Source organism: Phocoena sinus, chromosome 19, assembly GCF_008692025.1.
Source record: "Phocoena sinus isolate mPhoSin1 chromosome 19, mPhoSin1.pri, whole genome shotgun sequence".
NCBI classification, from domain to species: Eukaryota; Metazoa; Chordata; class Mammalia; order Artiodactyla; family Phocoenidae; genus Phocoena; species Phocoena sinus.
This window is the reverse complement of record NC_045781.1, coordinates 41,913,660-41,929,577: the sequence shown is the minus strand read 5'-3', so window position 1 is coordinate 41,929,577 and position 15,918 is coordinate 41,913,660. Positions and strand designations below refer to the sequence as shown.

Sequence of the window (15,918 nt, the reverse complement as noted above, 5' to 3'; positions counted from 1 at the left end):
CTTTCTCCCTTTAATGGCAGCAATGGGACGAATCAGCACTGCATACCCCATGACAGGATGCAATGGGGAGAACACAACGTAACTCCTGTGTCTTTTGGCCAAAAATGCATAATGTGGGTTTAACTGTGAGGAAACCTAGGACAATCGCAAACTGAGAGATATTCTACGAAACGACCAGCTGCGACCTCCAAAAATATCAAGGTTAGGAAAGCCAAAGAAAGAATATTATTCTATTCCTGCAACTTTTCTGTAAGTTTGAAATGGTTTCAAACTTTAAAGCTAAATTAATGAATAATACCAACATAATTGCCTCTATACCTAGAAAGTAGATTCTATCTATAACTTACATGCTATATACCTTGGATAAGTTATTAAGAAATTGAGATGTCTTTGTTTCCTTATTTGTAAAATGGAGACAATATGAGTACCTATCTTTACCATTGTGAGTACTATATGAGATAAGGATAGGAAATACTCTGTACTCAACAAGAGAAAGGTATAGTTAGTATAATGTGCTACCATCTATCATTTTAAAAAGCAGATACACATATGCATGTATATGCATAAAATCTCTCCGGAAACATTTAAGGGAACCTGGTGGCTGGGAGACAGGTGCAAGGAAGACTTTTCACTGTACACCCTACCGAAATTGGTTTCGCAAGTACAGTATTACCTACTCAGAAAATAATTTTTTAAAAATTGCATTTAGCACAGTCCCTGACTTAAACACTCAATAAACATTTACTTACAACTAGCAAATTTAGAATTTACACTATTAGACATATATAGATTTATATTTTTGGAATATCAAGTAATGCTTTTAAGTAGTTACTTTTTATAACAACCTTTTAAGCAGGAATAATATTATCATCCCTATTTTAAAGATGAATTCAACAGAAGCACAAAAACTCTAAGTGTAACCTCCCAGTCAGTCACTTGCCTCTGAGCTCCGTGAGGATAAGGAAACTTCTATTTTTGTCTCCTAAAAGGTCTCCACCCAGTGATGGGTCTCCCACCCCAGCATTAAGCATGCTGTTTTGAAGCAAGAGTTAGACAGCTGCCACTCATCTGTTGTTACATCTGAACCCTCTCAGCCCTGGTAAGCTATTATTTTTGGAATTGCGTCCCAACTTGCTCTATGTACCTAAACTATGGAAGACATCATTTCCTTATGACACATCCCAACTATTATGCTGCCTTTTCAGAGTAAAAGGATGACAAAATGTCTTAGTGGTTTGAGATATTCCAGAGAATGGTTGAGTTTATGACTCCCTACATAGCTCTTTCTACAACTACAAAGTATTTTCATTTTCACCAATCTCTCATCATAAATAAATAAATAAGCAACTCTTTTATACTTTTTTTTCCTACTGTATGGGGAAAAAAAGAATAAGGAATCAACTACAGCTTTATAACAGAAATAAGTACAGTTAGTTAACATTTTGGTGCATAAAACTGTTTTTCCTGTCCATTCAATCATTTCAATTATTATGCTTCAATTTTTATTGAATACTTACAATTTAATGTACTAGGCAGTGATGAAAGGTTTTGTGTCTTCATAAAAATGAGTTCATATGGTATATACTGTTTTATAGCCTGCTTTTTATTTTTCATAGAGGCCAAGGAGGGTCAGAGTGGTCAAAAAAAAGGGTTCAGTAAAATAACTCTCACTCCAAAATGTGGTCTTAATACAGATGGTTTGGAGCAAGCAAAAATATTTCAGGGAACCCTTCGTTACTGTTTTAGAACTCTATAAACTTCAGACATTATGTAAAATCAAATAGCAGCCCAGCCAGAGGCAATGCACTAGGCCTGAGGCCACAGCAGAGCCCAGGCCAGCCCTGAGCCAAGATAATGCCCAGGTTGCAGGACAGAAGAAGTCCCTGAGGACAATCCCAAGAGGAGCCCCAGTGCCCCAGGGAGGAGAAGCCCCGTGACCCTGGTCGGACTGGCTCTCAGTGGGCTGCTCAACTCCAACATGAGCCTCTGGGTGGTCCAGCCCATCTTTATCATCACCTGGGGGTGTGATCCACCACTAGGTGTCTATCCTACTGCAGAGTGACAAGAAGCTCAACCAAGAGCAAATATCTGAAATTAATTAATTAATTCAAAGCACAGTCCTCAGGGAAAATGGAAATTATATTCCCAAACAGTCCTTGACATAAAAATATTACTTCAACAACCCAGAGGATGGAGTTTTCAAAAAAAAAAAGGAAAATAATACCACCTTCTCCTACAACTGATCCCACGATGCTCACAGACGTGATGAAAGAGAATGTCACAAATGTCCTCGCTGTGATTCTTATTGGTGGATGGATCAACATGACATTCTTAGGCTTTATCACAAACTACTATTTCCAATGACCCTATGTAAGCTTACGCTACAGAAAGGAATCGAACTACCCATTATTAATAGCTGGTACTTCTGCTGTGTATTTGGGCTTCAGAGCATTCACTCTCCAAATGTGGGATAATGCCAATGACCAATCAGGAATGATGGAGACACAGATGACTGCAGCAGCCATGGCCATGCCCACCACAGATACCAAGAAAGCTTTCAAGACAAAGTGAAAAGTTTTGGAGCTAACAGATCACCAGAGGGCACCAGGTGATGTCAAAGAGGAGCACATGGCCAAACGCCTCCACTTGGAAGGTATATTCAAAAATGAATTACAGACTTTTTTTTTTTTTTTTTTTTTTTTTTTTTTTTGTGCGGTACGCGGGCCTCTCACTGTTGTGGCCTCTCCCGTTGTAGAGCACAGGCTCCGGACACGCAGGCTCAGCGGCCATGGCTCACAGGCCCAGCCACTCCGCGGCATGTGGGATCTTCCTGCACCGGGGCACGAACCCACGTCCCCTGCATCGGCAGGCGGACTCTCAACCACTGTGCCACCAGGGAAGCCCTACAGACCTCTTTTTGAAAGTCAACCAGGGATTAGCTGTTGGGAACTTGGAGTAGTCCTTAACCTTTTAACTTTTGTTTGCACCGGAGACTCACAGAATAAAAAGGAAAATGCATGAACTGGTGGGCATGCAACAAGGATCATTCTTGTCTGACCCAGGTTCTTTTTTATGTTTGAAACTAGAAGAAACGAGGCCTGTGCGCTGGGTGACTAATAAGGAAAGAGCTATCTTTTAAATGTTTTTAAATTTCCTTCTGGTGCCTGCAGAAATGAAAGGCAGAGAAGGGGGGAAACTCAAGCTAGTGATAATATATAAAAACTTAGCAAAAATTCAATCTTTGGAAGAAACATTGCCAATTATAACTAATTATCATGTGCAATCAGCCTGACTTCTAGACCACAGTAAACTCCCGTTTTCTTGGGATCCGAATACCCTGTATTTTTATGCTTAACTTATGTGCTAGTATTTTTATAACTTCCTTTTAAAAACTAATAATTTTCATTACTGAAAATTTAGAAACTATGTATGAGCAAAACAAGTCTCTGTATTGTTCATTTTGAGCCTACAGAATGACATAAAGAGCAAATGTGTCAAAACTTTATTCAAATAAACTCTTTTTCAGAGTGAATACTCAGGACCAGGACAGACTTAGCAAACCTTCTATATCTCTTAATACTGTCCAGGGAAAGCTGATGACCCTGATATACTGCTGGATTCTCAAGTGCCTTCAGGATGACCAAAGATAGGTTAAATATGGGAGATGCTTGATCTGGATCTCAGAATATATCAAATCCACTGGGGGAAAAAAAAAAAAATCAATGGTTCTGTACTGTATGTAACCACTCAGTTGAACTAAAGACCCAGTTATTCTGGATATGAGAGTTTACATATTGTTATAAGAAGGAAGATAGGGCAATTGCTGGCAGATACAAACATAACGGTTGCCCAGGGATAATTCTGTCTGAATTAAATGTCCTAGGGAAGTGGCAGTGTGCCATTCTATACCAACAGTTAAATGTAATTTGCATGTTGAGTACTGTAATCAAAACTGGGGAAATCAGAATAATATCTGTGGATTGTATCAATATCAATATCTTGAGTTGTTTTGTACAACTACAGTTGTGCAAAATTTTACCAGTACAAGGAAATGGGTAAAAAGTACAAAGGATCTTTCTATTATTTCTTTTATAACTGCATATGAATCTTGTTATCTCAATAAAAATTTCACTCTAAAAAAATAAAATCAATTCCCTAAGTATATACTAGAGAAATGTGTATACATATATGAACTTATACACACACACAAATGATCATAGCATCATTATTCATTATGACCCTAAACCTGAAACAACCCAATATCCATAAGGAGAATATGAATAAACTGAGGTATAATCATACAATAGAATCCTAATCAGCTATGAAAAAGAATGAGGCACTGCAATATGCACAGAATAATATAATATATTGAACCAAAGATGCCAGACACAAAACAATATATACTGTGACACTCATTTGTAAAAAGTTCAAAACGAGGGATTTCCCTGGTGGTCCAGTGGTTAAGACTCCGAGCTCCCAATGCAGCGAGCACAGGTTCAATCCCTGGTTGGAACTAAGATCCCGCATGCCAAACGGTGCTGCCAAAAAAAAAAAAAAAGAAAAGAAAAGAAAAGGGCAAAATGAATCTAGTGTTAAAGTCAAGAGACCTAGTACCTCTGGGAATGAGGAAGGAGGCAGTGATTGGGAGGGTCTACAAGGAGAGGTTCCAGGATGTTATAATGTCCTAGATGGTGGTTATCCAAATGTGGTCACTTACTAGAGTGACACCATATGGCTAAATCTTAGGAATATATAAATAGTGGGAAAATAAGTTCCAAAATACCACAGACACAACTGCCTTTGCGTATACTCTATACATAGTCAAATGATCTTTGACAAGGGTGCCAGGACCACTCAACAGGGAAAGGACAGTCGCTTCAACAAATAGTACTGGGAAAACTGACTATTCACATGCAGAAGAGTGAAGATGGACCCTTAACTTATATCGCATTCAAAAATGAACTCTTAATGGATTAAAGACCTAAACGTAAGACCAAAACTATAAAATTAGGGGAAAATCTTTTATGACATTGGACTTAGTGATACTTTCTTGGATATGACATCAAAAGCAAAGGCAACAAAAGCAAAAGTTGACAAATGGGATTATATCAAACTTAAAAAGTTTTATACATCAAAGGACACAATCAACAGAGTGAAAAGACAACCAACAGAACAAAAGATATGTAAATCATAAGGAGTTAATATCCAGAGTATATAAAGAACTCCTAAAATTCAACAACAAATCAAATAACCTGATTATACAATGGGCAGAAGAGTTGAATAGACATTTCTCTGAAGATGACAAATGACCAACAAGCATATGAAGAGATGCTCAACATCAGTAGTCACTGGGGAAATGTAAATCAAAACCACAATGAAATACCACCTCCCACCCATTAGGATGTCTATCATCAAAAAAACAGAAAATAACAAGTGTTGATTTGGACATAAGAAATTATAACCCCGGGAATGTAAAACAGTGCAACCACCAGCACCATCTATTTCAGAACTTTTTGTCTTGTAAAACTAAAACTCTATGGGGACTTCCTGGCAGTCCAGTGACTAAGACTCCTTGCTCCCAGGACTTCCCTGGTGGTGCAGTGATTAAGAACCTGCCTGCCGGTGTGGGGGACATGGGTTCAATCCCTGGTCTGGGAAGATCCCACGTGCCGCAGAGCAACTAGACCCCTGCACCACAACTACTGAGCCTGCATGCTGCAACTACTAAAGCCCACATGCTTAGAGCCCCACGTTCTGCAACAAGAGAAGCCACTGCAATAAAAAGCCCACGTACCGCAACAAAGTGTAGCCCCTGCTTGCCACAACTAGAGAAAGCCCACGCACAGCAACAGAGACCCAACACAGCTCAAAAAATTAATTAATTATTTTTTTAAAAGCCTCTGTGCTCCCAATGCAGGGGGCATGGGTTCGATCCCTGGTCGGGGAACTAAGATCCCGCAAACCACAGGGTATGGCCAAAACAAAACAACTCTATGCCCATTAAAAGCTTTTTTCTGATTTAATATCTCTTTCATCTAATATTATTATAGCCACCTCTACTCTTATTTTGTTACTATTTGCATGGAATATGATTCCGTTCTTTCACTTTCAACCTATTAGTGTCTCTGAATCTAAAGTGAGTCTCCTACAGATGGCATATAGTTAGACCACGTATTTTTATCCATTCTGCCAATCTCTGTCTTTTGACTGGAGAGTTTAATCCATTTACATTGAAAGTAACTGCTGATATGGAAGGACTTACTCCATCAAAATGTCAGAGGACGTTATCAAGAAAGTGAAAAGACAACCTACTGAATGGGAGAAAATATTTGCAAGTCACGTATCTAATCAAGGATTAATATCCATAATATATAAAGAAATCTAACTTAACAAAAAGACAAACAATCCAATTTAAAAATGGGCAAGGGCTTCCCTGGTGGCGCAGTGGTTGGGAGTCCGCCTGCCGATGCAGGGGACACGGGTTCGTGCCCTGGTCCGGGAAGATCCCACATGCCGCAGAGTGGCTGGGCCTGTGAGCCATGGCCGCTGAGCCTGTGCGTCCGGAGCCTGTGCTCTGCAACGGGAGGGGCCACAGCAGTGAGAGGCCCGCGTACCGCAAAAAAAAAAAAAAAAAAAAAAAAAAAAAAAAAAAAAAAAATGGGCAAAAAACTTGAATAGCCGTTTCTCCCAAGAAGATACAGAGAACGAATAAGCACATGAAAGGATGCTTAACATCATTAGTCATTAGGGAAATGCAAACTGAACCACAAAAAGATACCACTTTACACCTGCTAGGATGGCTATGACTGAAAAACAGAAAAATTACAAGTGTTCCATGGAGAAGTTAGAACCCTCATCCATTGCTGGTGGGAATGTAAAACGGTACAGCTGCTGTGGAAAACAGTTTGGAGTGTCTTCAAAAAGCTAATTATAATATAATTACCATACGACCCAGCAATTTCACTGCTAGGTATATATCCAAATGAACTGGAAACAAAGACTCAAACAGACACTTGTATGCCATTGTTCACTGTAGCACTGTTCACAATAGCCAACAGGTGGAGACAACCCAGGTGTCCACTGATGAATGGATGAACAGACAAACAAAACGTGGTATACACATATCATGGAATACTATTCAGCCTTAAAAAGGAGTGAAATCCTGAGACATGCTACAACATGGATGAACCCTGAAGACATTATTCTAAGCGAAATAAGTCAGACAAAAACGACAAATACTGTATGATTCCATCTAGAACAGTAAAATTCAGAGAGATATAAGGTAGAACAGTGATTACCAGTGGCTGGGAGGAGGTGGCAATGGGAAGTTATTGTTTAATGGGCACAGTTTCAATTTGGGATGATGAAAAATTTCTGGAAACAGCTGATGGTGATAGACACACAACAGTGTGAATGTACTTAATGCCATTGAACCGTACACTTAAAAATGGTTAAAATAGTAAATTTTATGTTATGTATATTTTACCATAATAAAAATAAAAATTTAAAAACCTAAACATGTTAAGTAAAAGAGGCCAGATACAAAAGGACAAATATTGTATGATTCTACTTATATCAGGTAGCTAGAATAGGCAAATTCATAGAGACACAAAGTAAATTAGAGGTTGTATCAGGGGCTTGGGAAGAGTGATGAGAGGGTAGTTATTGCCTAATGGTTACGGAGTTTCTGTTTGGGGTAATGAAATAGTTTTAGAAATAGATAGTGATGTTGGTTGCACAAACCGTGAATGCAATTAATGCCACCTAATAGTACAGTTTAAAATGGCAAATTTTTATGTTATATATATTTTACCACATACACACACAAAGCTAGGTTTATATACCTATAATTAACATAAGCCCAAAAGTTTACTTTCGTCTGAATCACAGCAAAACAAAACAAATAAGACCAAGGAGTCTGGAGGTTATCCTCAGTCACCTAGATTGGTTGGTTACCAGTGTTATTCAAATCTATTGGACAATCATAAGTTTCTCCCTATTTTTATTAAGTAAACCTAATATAAGGCAGTACACATTTCCCATTTTTTCTAGGATCTGCTTTGCTTTTAAATCTCATATGAATTTGCAAAAACGATTCTTTTGAACTGGATAGCCTTTGTGTTTTAAGACTAATGGATCTTGTCTCAGCTTTTAATGCATGAGCAATTATATAACACTACAAATATTTCAAATAAACTATATGGCAACCAAGATCATAAACTTTCAATTGATGAAACAATGCCTGTGATCGATTCATTTCTACCTCAGACCAGCAATAATCAAGTGAAATACTTTAGATACAAAGGAAACTTTGTAATGTCCTCTTGGGAAGGCTTTTAGTCGGGCAATTGTCCATGGAATATGTGGTAGGGAGCAGGGGAAGCCTTTTGGCTTTTCCTTAAGTTCATTTACTAAGTATTACTGAAAGGAGGACAGAAACTTTATGTTTTAATATAGAAAAGAAAGAGGACAAATTGCTAACAGAAAATAATACTTCCAGATTACTAATTCTATGGAAAGGATAGGGGACAGATGGGCAGAAAAGAGGAGAATGTGAAGAATAACAAACAGTTACAGAATAAAAATCTTGCTGGGAGGGCTTCCCTGGTGGCGCAGTGGTTGAGAGTCCGCCTGCCGATGATGGGGACACAGGTTTGTGCCCCGGTCTGGGAAGATCCCACATGCCGCGGAATGGCTAAGGCCCCTGAGCCATGGCTGCTAAGCCTGTGCGTCCGGAGCCTGTGCTCCGCAACGGGAGAGGCCACAACAGTGAGAGGCCCGCGTACAGCGAAAAAAAAAAAAAAAAAAAAAAAAAAAAATCTTGCTGGGAAAAAATTACACAAATTCTCTGTGAATGGAAATTCCATGCTGATGTAATAAAAATGTCAATATGGGGCTTCTCTGGTAGCGCAGTGGTTGAGAGTCTGCCTGCCGATGCAGGGGACATGGGTTCGTGCCCCGGTCTGGGAAGATCCCACATGCCGCGGAGCGGCTGGGCCCATGAGCCATGGCCGCTGAGCCTGCACATCCGGAACCTGTGCTCTACAACGGGAGAGGCCACAACAGTGAGAGGCCCGCGTACCGCAGAAGATCACCTGACTTGGAAAATGAAATCTAGAAACATTAAGATTACAGAAGCTGCAAAATTAGGCCAGCCTACCCAAACAGATTAGCAGAATACCTCATCAAAATAAGATATGGGTGTTAAAGTTTTGGAGAGGACAAAAACTACTTCCTAAAAAACGGTCTGACAACTCAGAAAAAGATAATAGACCTGGGTGTTGAACAGCAGGAAATGGTGCAGGTCCATAGGTATTTGCATTTGGATTAGAAAGAACCTAGTAAGGCAGGGGTGTCACCTAGGAGAGGTTAACTTGATGGCTGCCAGAAATGGTGTAACCCAGGCAGTCACAATTGCTCACGGTCTGAATTTCAGGTCTGCAGATCTGAACATAACTTATTCCCACCAGATTACATACCCTTATCCCCACTGTACTAGGTACCACTGCTACAGATTCTCACAATTCCTTAGGCATCTTCATGGTACTATCACAGTTGCAATTATTTATTTAATGTCTTTCTTCCTCCACTAGACTATAAACTCCCTAAGAACAGGGACCATGGTTGTCTTATTCATGGCTGTATTCCTGAACATAGCATAGAACCTGGAACATAGTGAGATCTAGGGGTCACTCCCTCTGCCCTCCTTCCCTCCCATCTGCCCTCTCTCCCTCTCTGGCATGTATGCTGCATGAATAAATAAACCAAAGTCGATTTGTGATCAGGGCAGCTCACCTAGACAGTGCTGGAGTTTAAATTTTGCCTCATCTTCTTTCTAGCCTTCCCTAGGACCAACCACTTGAGACCGTTCAAGGAAAGAAAGCATACTTTCTACAGATTTGGTAATTCCACAAGCTAGATAACGATCAAATTGCACTTTCTTTTGACCAGGCTTGGAGAAATCCAGTAAGAATTGTTATTAGTCAGACACTGAAGCTTTCAAGGGGTACCCTAGGGTGGCACCAAACAGAGCCTGCATTCTCCATCTTTCCAAAGGCAAGACCACTCTACCTTACACGACAATTGCTTGTACACAGATCTCATCTTCCCAGCAAGTCCAAAGCATCTAATTCACCTTTAAATCTTCAGAGCATGCGCTAGTTAGTAAGCACTCAAAAGATGCTACAGGAAACAATATATTTTTTTATTATTAATAAAAATAACCACTAACACTTACTGAACTCTTTATGCCAGGTACCATGATAAGTCTTTATATGAATTACCTAAATCAATTGTCTCAACAACCACCCTGTGAAGTAGGTACTATTATCTCCCTTGAGAAGATGGAAAAAGGCCTTTACAGAGCACAACTGCCCAAGGTTACGGTAAAGTAGGAAACTGAACAAGACTCTTGAACCCCAAAGCCCACATCCAGCCATTAAAATGTGTTTTATATATATATATATATATATATATATATATATATATATATGTATGTATCACCAAATATGTGTGTATATATGTATGTATGTGTATATATATATATGTGTGTGTGTGTATCACCAAAATTCTCTTCAAAAGACACTTAAGAAAATGTAAAGGCAAAATACAGACTGTGAGAAAATACTTGCAATACATATTTCTGAAAGGACTTGCATCCAAAATATATAAGGACTGCTTTCAAGTCAATAAGAGAACAAACCAATTAAAAACGAGCAAGACTGAACAGACACTTTACAAGACATGCAAATGGCCAATTAGCCCATGAAGATACTCAACATCATTAGTCATCAGGCAAATGTAAGTTAAAACCATTATTATATATCAGCACACACCCATTAGAGTGGTTAAAAGTAAATCACTGACAAAACTTGTCAATGAGGATGTGGAGAAACTGGAAAACTAATGTGTTGCTGGTGCGACTGGGAAAAGGTCTGGCAGTTGCTTAAAAAGTAAAACAAAGACAAAAACAAAAAATATGACCCAGCAATCTCACTCCTAGCTATTTACCCAAGAGGAATGAAAATATATGTCCACACAAAGATTTGCACGTAAAAGTACAAAGCAGGTTTATTCATAATAGCCCAAAATTGGAAACAACCCAAGTGTCAATCAACAGGCAAATAGCTAAATTTTAGTATGGTTACAATGAAATAAGAAGCACTAAATAGGAATAAATTGCAGATACACAGAAAAAATATAGATGAATCTCACAGATATGTTAAGCGAAAGATGTTAGACAAATAAGAACACATACGGGTCTGCAGTGTTAGAAATCAAATCAGTGGTTGTACGGGAACATAGATGGTAGAAATGTTCTATACAGTGATTGTGATGGTGATTACACAGATGAGACATTTTTCAAAGCTCACTGAACTCCACATATAAAATCTATACATTTTATTGTATGTACATTAGATCTCAATAGAGTTGACTTAGGCAGGGGAAAAACTTAGATGGCAAAATATTACTAACAACCTAAATGTTTATAAATATGAGACTGCTTAAACAAATTATAATCAGTCCAACAAATTCTATGAAGAATAAAGAAGTATTCCAGGTATGGATATGGAAAGACTCCTGAGATATAGTTACATGAAAAAAGCAAGGCATATTTCAGCAGGTATTATATGCTGTTACCTTATGGGTGAAAAAAAAAAGAGTGGGAGGAACTACATTCACTTTTGCTTGTACATGCAAAACAAAACTCTGGAAGGATTCACAAACAGCAGTAGCTAACTTTAGGAGGAGGTCGAACTGGGCAGATGGGAGGAAGGCTTTTCACAATGTACCCGTATGACCTATTCAAAAAATGAAAAAATTACCTGGGTTCCAGAAAAAAGGTACTAATTCTAACTTCCCTCTATCACATTCCCAATCTTTCCAAATTATATCTAAGATGTGGAAGAAGGTGGTTGTAAAACAGACCTAATTCCATACTCTATAGCCATAAAAAAAATTGAGGCAAATCCTAATGTAGTGGGCATAGGTTATCTGGTCAGACTGCCTGAGTTCAAACTCCACCTGTACCACTTAACATTATGACTTTGTGAAAGTTATTTCTCTGCTCCTCAGCTTTCTAATCTCTAAAATGGGTTGTTAGGAGGGTTAAAAAAGAAATTACATGTAAGCCACCAGAATAATAAGCACCCAAGAAATACTATTACTATTAAACCAAATCAATTAATAGACACTATAATTCAATTAAGGAATACTAGGAATCCATTTCTACTTATACATATCTGTATACATTGGTATATGCGTGGACGATGTAGAAGGATTCAAACAAATTCTTGGGGTTTAAAGAGTTTTACTTTCTTCCCTTCTGTATTGTTTTTCCCTCCAACCTAGTATTCCCACTTATGCCAACAGTCACTAAAAAATACATAGAAAGCTTTAAAACAGCACTATGTGTTAAGTTACTCATTTCAGAAATGGTTAATTATACATAAAACAATGGATTCCAAACTTCTCTCACTTGTGATACAGTAAGAAAACAAGAATATTAACTGAAACAAAGGTTCACAAAAACATGCTTTGTGAACAAAGGTTTACAAAATCATACTTACCCTTGCTAAGAGAGATGCACTTTGATATGTTCTAGTCAATGTCATAAGATATTGTAACCATTTTTATATGATTTTCTTTCTAAACAGAGGTTCACAATAGCTGTACTTTACCTGTCCCCTCCTTGATCATACTGACCTCATCTAATACTCTCCGGCTACCATAACCTCCCTCACTGTTCGTCAAACACACCAGATATACTTACACCTCAAGGCCTTTGAACTTGCTCCCTCTGCCAGGAAAGCTCTTCCTGCAGATATCCACATGGCCAGCTCCCTTAACAGAAGGCCTTTACTCTAGTCATCTTCTTAATCAAGCTATTTCTGGCCATCATACCTGAAATTTCAACCCCTCATCTTCACGCCCTCACCCCATACATGTCCACAGACCTCTTCCCTGCTTTATTTTTCTCCTTAGCACTTAACATAGCATATATTTTAGTTATTTACTCTGCTTATTTTCTGCTTCCCATAGATGGTAATCTCCACGAGGGCATAAATGCTTAACTCTCTGCTGCTGCATCCTCAGCACCTAGAACAGTATCTGGCACTTAGTAGACACTTGATAAATATTTGAATGAGTAAGTGAATGAATGACTAGACTTGGAGTGAAGAAGAACACAGGGACAGAGATGCTGGAACAGGTAAGTTAGAATGGCTAACTACAGGTAAAGATTGGCAACTCAAGCTTGAAGGGCTGCCCCTGGCACACCTGTGATGTCTCTGGCTCCATCAGCATGTGGTAAACCAGGCTGGGAACCACTATTAAAGATTAAACTCATGTCCACTACACACACTGAGTGTTCCTTCCAAGTTCATTATCTATTCTGAATCAATCAAGAAGAAACTGGGGGGGAAATGAAACCACAAATGAAAAACATTACTGGCCCATTATGAACTATGCTTTACCAGGCATGCTACAAGCCACACTTGAAACTTATTATGAGGCATACATCAAACGACATAGCTAAGTCTAGAATTCCAAAGTAATACTGTATAGACAAGAGAAACCAAGGTATTTATCTAAAGCACACCCTGCCACTAATCAACTGTCTGACCAAAATCTCTCTGAACCTGTTTCTTATATCCCTGTTAAAATAAGGCTCACTACTATCCAACTCACTTTCAACTAGCTAATTTGAGGCTGATATAACGGGAAAGCACTTTTAAAAGCATAAATGCCATACAGCCTACAAATACAAGAAGCTACTAAATTCTAAGATGTTAACTTATTGGCCACTAGAAAGATTTATTTAAAACAATGTCCTTAAAAAAAAACAAAGGGGGACCAAAAAAAAAGGGACTTCCCTGGTGGCGCAGTGGTTAAGAACCCGCCGGCCAATGCAGGGAACACAGGTTTGAGCCCTGGTCGGGGAAGATCCCACGTGCTGTGGAGCAACTAAGCCTGAGCGCCACAACTACTGAACCTGTTCTCTAGAGCCCACGAGCCACAACTACTGAAGTCCACACGCCTAGAGCCTGTGCTCCGCAGCAAGAGAAGCCACCACAATGAGAAGCCCATGCACCGCAAGGAAGAGTAGCCCCCGCTCCCCTCAACTAGAGAAGGCCCGCGAACAGCAACAAAGGCCCAACACAGCCAAAAATAAATAAATTTTTTAAAAAATTTATTTAAAAAAGTAATACTAAAATAAAACAATATTCTTTTTGGGAAATTTTACGTTTTAAAAGTTTTTATAGATTTATGAATCAGGATGTAGAGCTTTATCCTGTAAGCCCCAAATTAGTAGAAAACAAATTTTGCTGGTACATTTGCTCCAGAAAGAGAATGAAGCGAAATGAAACTTTTTCTCAGTTATAGCAGGATTATATTATACAAGAATTTACAAGGAATTAACCACAAGATTATTAATCTATTACTGAAAATAAAATAATACACACCATAAATAAATAAATAAGCATTTAAAATATCCTAAACCCTCAGGGATTGGGAGTGAGGGGAATGACTGCAAAAAAGCAAGAGGGAACTTTTTAGGGTGATGAAAACACTCTTAATTGAAGTTGTGATTACATGGGTGAATACATTTGGCAAAACTCATCAAACTGTACATTTTAAATAAGCACAATTTATTGTATGTAAATTACACCTCAACAGAGTTAAACAAATTGAAAGTCTGTTTCCTTGAAAACAAAACAAAAAAAATCACTCAGTTGTACCAGGGTCTTGAGAACTTGTAAAACCTAATACAAAAAAAAAAAAAAAAAAAAACCCTAATACAACAGGCTTGATTTTACAAAAGAGGGTGACAGAACCTGAGTCAATGGCCAAAAAAAAAAAAAAAAATCAACTCATAACCTCTGGACTCAAGGTCAACTCAAAATAGATAAAAGAAAGGCAGCATAATGGGGGGAAAGGAGGAGGCATCTCAGCTTCTCAAAAAAATGAAAAGCAAAAAATGATATTACTTCAGAAGGCATAGTGGAAAGAGCAGAGGTTTGGAGCTTTCAGACCTGGGTTCGAATGGCTCTAGGTTGTTAGGTGAGAGACCCTGAGTCTCAGTTTCCCTTTCCGTAAAGTGGGCATAATGGTGACTCAGAGTTTAGCCAAGCACGTCGTAAGTGCTCAATATGTGACTCAAGGCACGAGAGTTTAGTGACGGCTGGAAATGCATGCACACCTAAGGCCCCCCAATCTCCGTCTCGGAGTGTCGTATTCCCTTCCGTACGCCTCTTCGCCCTCAGCCAGGCCTCACTTCCCTCCCATACACACCCTAGCAGCGTTTCCGGGCCCGACCACCCTCGCCGCTGCAGCTCCCAGGGGCCGCCCACCACCCGGGCCCCACCTCGTTAAGGAAGCGGGTGACATCGTAGACTCGCCCGTGGATCACCAGCCAAATCTCCTTCGGGGAGTTGCGTTTCGCCACCTCCTCCAATCGGTAATACGTGACGGAAGTCTCGACCCCTCGCCCTTTCCCATCGCTGCCACTTGCTTCCACAGTCGCCATTGGGCCTGAGGTACCTCTTCTCTACCGCTATCCCGGTTTCCGTTGCCAACTTCCTGCAGGTAGACCTCACGCTCAGTCCTCCCCGGCTTCCGTAACCCGGGCCCATAAGGCCAGCGGAGGCTCCTGGCAACAGCCAATTACGCTTCCTAATAGTTCCTGGTTCGTTTTCTTTTCACCAATGAAACGGGGGATTCAATTTCAAATCCCACCCACTCCTCGCCCGATCCTAGGGGCGCAAGCCTGGTTCGAGGTCCAACTTACCAATCAGGACCATCCATCTCCTCCAATCTCACCAATCAGATACCGTGATTTTGGAAAGGCGCCTAAGCGAGACACGTCGTCTGAAAGAGAAGTTTCTTCACTTGTCGTAGGGGCCTGCAGAATTCTGG

At 39.5% G+C, this 15,918-nt stretch overlaps 1 protein-coding gene and 1 pseudogene across 4 annotated transcripts in view; one reads left to right on the top strand and one right to left on the bottom strand.

The window, feature by feature from the left end:
* LOC116743587 (cytochrome b5 type B) overlaps window positions 1-15,711 on the bottom strand; it is a 32,572-nt gene extending 16,861 nt beyond the window's left edge. For 3 of the 4 annotated variants that reach the window (XM_032612196.1, XM_032612195.1, XM_032612197.1), the window contains exon 1: window positions 15,368-15,625. In XM_032612196.1, coding sequence (XP_032468087.1) covers window positions 15,368-15,529 — 162 coding nt within the window. In that variant the 5' untranslated portion in view covers window positions 15,530-15,625. Of the gene's footprint in view, window positions 1-15,367 lie in introns of all 4 variants that reach the window. The other variant, XM_032612194.1, reaches the window with a different exon arrangement.
* On the top strand, window positions 23-2,682 carry LOC116744007 (annotated as a pseudogene).
* Window positions 15,712-15,918: the final 207 nt, after the last annotated feature.